Source organism: Bombyx mandarina, chromosome 13 (assembly GCF_030267445.1).
Source record: "Bombyx mandarina strain Sakado chromosome 13, ASM3026744v2".
Classification (NCBI taxonomy): Eukaryota; Metazoa; Arthropoda; class Insecta; order Lepidoptera; family Bombycidae; genus Bombyx; species Bombyx mandarina.
Window position 1 is genome coordinate 5745698 of NC_143220.1, and position 4602 is coordinate 5750299.

Genomic DNA, 4602 nt, shown 5'->3' on the forward strand with positions numbered 1-4602 from the left:
CCGATATCCTGGCCGAAATGCTGGAGCGGCAGTTCGCTCCTAATGACTCTGCACCCTCAGAGGCCGCATTCCACCAATCGGTGGAAGAGAGCGTAGCAAGCCTACTCTCCTCCCCGGTGCCACCGTTGGGAGATGGTGATTTCATCACTCCCAGCGAATTGCGCCTCATCATCAAGCGGATGAAGAGGCGCAAGGCGCCGGGCGAGGACGGTATTCCCTCCCTCGCTTTTTTCCACTTCCCTGAAACGGTCGTGTCATATATGACACGGCTGTTCAACTCCATTCTGTCCACAGGACGCTTCCCGGGAATTTGGAAATTGGGCAAGGTTATCGCCTTGCCCAAACCCGGCAAGGACAGGAGAAATCCCTCCAGTTACCGTCCGATCACGCTGCTGTCGCACGTGGGCAAGTTGTTCGAGCGGCTGCTGCTGAGAAGGATGTCGCCGCACATCCTTCTCAGACCCGAGCAATTCGGGTTTCGTAGCGGTCACTCGACAACGCTGCAATTGGTCCGCGTCATGCATCACTTGGCGGATCGGACCAACGCGCGCCAGTACACGGCCGCAGTCTTTCTCGACATCGAGAAGGCCTTCGACCGTGTCTGGCATGCGGGACTGATCCACAAGCTGTTGCAGAACACGGACCTCCAGCACGCCTACGTGCGACTGCTGGGGTCGTACCTGGAGGGAAGATCCTTCCTTGTCGCGGTCGAGGCGCCAAGTCGTCGGTGCGCCCAGTCACGGCCGGAGTTCCGCAGGGGAGCGTCCTGGCACCATTCCTCTACGCTCTCTACACCAACGACATTCCCACGCTCGAGGGCAACCTCGAAGCGTGGGAAGCCGACGTGAAGTTGGCGCTGTTTGCCGACGACAGCGCCTACTTCGCGTCATCCAACTTCCCCTCTGCGGCCATTTCGAGGATGCAGAGGTTATTGGACTTACTGCCCCAGTGGCTGGACCGATGGAGGGTCGCGGTCAACGTGGGAAGACCGCGGCTATTCTCTTCGGTCCGGTCCGCACAAGAGTCGTCCCGGGACAGCTCAGTCTCCGTGGCGCTAATGTCGAGTTTAGATCCAGCGTCCGGTACTTGGGGGTCGATATCGACCGGAGTTTGGGGATGACCGCCCACGCCAATAAGGCGTTGGCGGCCGCTCGCTACGCGAGATTCCTCCTCCGGCCGGTGTTGGCCTCCAGGTTGCCGGTCAGGACTAAGCTCGGCATTTATAAGACGTATGTCCGTTCCCGTATCACGTACGCAGCTGCGGCCTGGTATCACCTCATCCCGCAGGTCATGCGGGTGAAGTTACAGGCCCAGCAGAACCTGGCTCTTCGCACGATAGTCGGAGCAGGGCGTTACGTCAGTAATGCCGTAATCGCCCGGGATCTGGATGTGGAGTCGCTCGAGGAGTTCATCCGGAGGCTAGCTCGTAATCTTTACGAGCGGGCTGACGGTGGACCCACGAGCATCTCCACAATTTAGCTCCCTTGCACGCTAGACCACCTGAGGGTCTGGCGCTACCAAGGGAGCTACTGGAACCCCCGGCTATGGTAAGATAGTCGGCTTAATCGGAGTGATATGGGAGTGCTCATAATGAGTGCCCCCATGGGACTGAGCTGTCCACACTCGTCACTTCCCCCCACATTGTTGGGGTGCCCCCCTATGGGGACCCATTTTCCACCCCCGAGGGTGGACCACTCCCCCGTTTGGGGAGTGTTTTAATTCGGCCCCTCCCCGTGACGGACTTCCCCTTCTGGGGAGCCCTTAACGGGTGAGCGCCAAACTAGTGCCGCGGCTCCCCTCTGATTTGTAGAGGCGGGGCCGCGGCATGGGGCCGGTGGCGGGCCCCTCGTAGCTGCTGACTGTTGTCCCCGTGTAAATAGTAGTGTAGTTTAGTTTGTAGTTAGTTAGTAAGGAAAAAAAAAAAAAAAAAAAAAAAAAATTGATTAGGAAGCAGAGGACAGCAGGCCGGCGCCGGGGTGACTCCCCGGGCATCGAGCCGTCACCAGACAGCCCATCGTATTATGTTTATTTATATATCATTTTGTCGATGTATGCAGCCGTGCACGCTGCGAACAGTGTACCTCCCCATCCTCCCTGCATCTACTCACCCCTGCCCTATGTGGTAGGGAGCTCGTCCCGGGTAGTGGGGTTGCCCCGAGGCCCGTTCCGTGCCCCGAAAGGGGTACGACGACCCTTCTTGCCTTGCGAACGTTTTTATTCTACCGCTTCGCGTTAACCGTGCCGGACGTCCGTTACGTTTGCGTTCCGTGGGGATTTCTAAATAGCAATCTAAATACTAATATCGAATCATCATGCCGCCTAAGACTAGTGGAAAGGCCGCCAAGAAATCTGGTAAAGCCCAGAAAAATATTTCGAAGACCGATAAGAAAAAGAAGAAGCAACAAGAGGAAGGAAAGTTACGCCATTTACATTTACAAAGTGCTGAAGGCAGGTCCATCCCGACACCGGTATTTCGAGTAAAGCCATGTCGATCATGAATTCGTTCGTGAACGACATCTTCGAACGTATCGCTGCAGAAGCTTCTCGTCTCGCCCATTACAACAAGCGTTCGACGATAACCTCGAGGGAGGTTCAGACTTCAGTGAGATTGTTGTTACCGGGTGAACTCGCCAAGCACGCGGTCAGTGAAGGAACCAAAGCCGTCACGAAATACACGAGCTCCAAGTAACTTTCTTCATGACTTCGGTAATTATTTCAAACTCACAAAACTGATGCACGACCGTACGCTGTTCGTATGCGTGTTTCGGTTGCATTTACATCGACAAAAGCCCTTTTCAGGGGCCGCAAAATCTATCAGTAAAATGATTATTTATTATTAATATACGATCTATTTATAAGAATTAAATAAATTACATATTGTTGTTGTTGTTATTTTTAATAACCTCAAATACCAATATACCTATCATGCATCACACACCGATTTTATATTAAATCATCATCATAATATTAGTTGTAGCAGTAGTATTCTAATAACCAAAAGTGAATGTAATGGTGTGATGTATAAAAAGTAAAATCATTAAATTATTATTAATAAATAAATAAATAAATAAATAAACAATATATTTACCTATGTATAAGAAATAGATATTTATATATTTAATAATAACAATTAAAACACATTAAATTTTGTATATATCCGTCTCGCTCTATTGTATGGAGATGCGTGCGAGCACGCCAAAACGAGCCCGTTCGATTCGTGACTTCAAAAAAAGTATAAATACGAGTGGGTAGTGACGCGACATTTTTAGTGTATCTCGTTCGTTCGTAGCGCGCGGACGCGGACGTATTATCGTTTACTTACTTACCTACCTATCTATTCGTACGTTTACGTTGTGAACTCGTCGTCTCGAAATGGCGCGTACCAAACAGACTGCTCGTAAGTCGACCGGAGGTAAAGCTCCTCGCAAGCAATTGGCGACCAAGGCCGCTCGTAAGAGCGCACCGGCAACAGGAGGTGTCAAGAAGCCTCATCGTACAGGCCGGGACGGTGCCCCTTCGTGAGATTCTCGTCTACCAGAAGAGCACGGAACTCTTGATTCGCAAACTGCCTTTCCAGCGTCTCGTCCGTGAGATAGCTCAAGATTCAAGACCGATCTCCGTTTTCAGAGTTCGGCGGTGATGGCCCTGCAGGAAGCCAGCGAGGCGTATCTGGTCGGTCTCTTCGAGGACACGAACCTTTGCGCTATTCACGCGAAACGTGTGACAATAATGCAAAAGACATACAGCTCGCCCGCAGAATCAGAGGTGAACGTGCGTAAATTATTTGTTGATGACCAATTAATTGATTGATTGATTGATTGATGTGTGTTATTATTTAATTAATTTACTACGCCGTCTCGCGATGCTGATTTTATTATGAAGAAACAAAAAAGGCCCTTTTCAGGCCGCAATTCATTCATATAACAGAATACACACTGCCTACTGTTATTTATTATTATTATTATTATTATTATTATTATTATTATTTTTAACTTACCCGTTTCATTGTATAATATATTATATTATGTATTACGATAACATATACCGTAGTCGTATTAAATTAAATATACGTTGAACGTAAATATATAAATAAATAATATATATAACTATTTCAGATATAATTGTGATATAGTAAATTGTATTCAAACGTTCGATTCGATAAACTAAGAAGACAACGTCGTTGTGAATATCCCACCCCCCCCCCTCCTCCCCGCGTCGCTTTACACGTTCAAAAGAATCGTCCGTGGTTGCGCGCACAGGCGCAGCGTATAAATATAGGTCCGAACGTAATTTTCGGAGGCTCATTCGTCGTTCGTCGCGCAACGCGTTAAAGTCTGCTGCTGCTACTAATACAAAACACAAACCGAGAAGTTCGTCAAGATGACCGGTCGCGGTAAAGGAGGCAAAGGTCTTGGAAGGGGGGGCGCTAAACGTCACAGGAAGGTGTTGCGTGATAACATCCAGGGCATCACGAAACCGGCTATCCGTCGTTTGGCTCGCAGAGGTGGAGTGAACGTATCTCCGGTCTTATATACGAAGAGACTCGCGGCGTTCTCAAAGTGTTCCTCGAAAACGTGATCCGCGACGCTGTCACATACACCG

General features: G+C 49.6%; 2 protein-coding genes and 1 pseudogene across 2 annotated transcripts; all 3 read left to right on the forward strand.

The window, feature by feature from the left end:
- The first annotated feature begins 2217 nt into the window (after positions 1-2217).
- Positions 2218-2788, forward strand: LOC149501604 (histone H2B-like). The gene is given in 3 exon segments (XM_089732325.1): positions 2218-2399; positions 2401-2448; positions 2450-2788. Coding segments are annotated over 3 exon segments (375 nt in total). The 5' UTR covers positions 2218-2312; the 3' UTR covers positions 2690-2788.
- Positions 2789-3280: 492 nt separating this feature from the next.
- Positions 3281-4136, forward strand: LOC114252232 (histone H3-like; annotated as a pseudogene).
- A 109-nt stretch (positions 4137-4245) lies between these two features.
- Positions 4246-4601, forward strand: LOC149501605 (histone H4-like; the record flags this gene model as incomplete). The annotated part of the gene is given in 2 exon segments (XM_089732526.1): positions 4246-4510; positions 4513-4601. Coding segments are annotated over 2 exon segments (219 nt in total), but the record flags the coding sequence as incomplete, so codon positions are not given.
- Between the last annotated feature and the right edge of the window lies 1 nt (position 4602).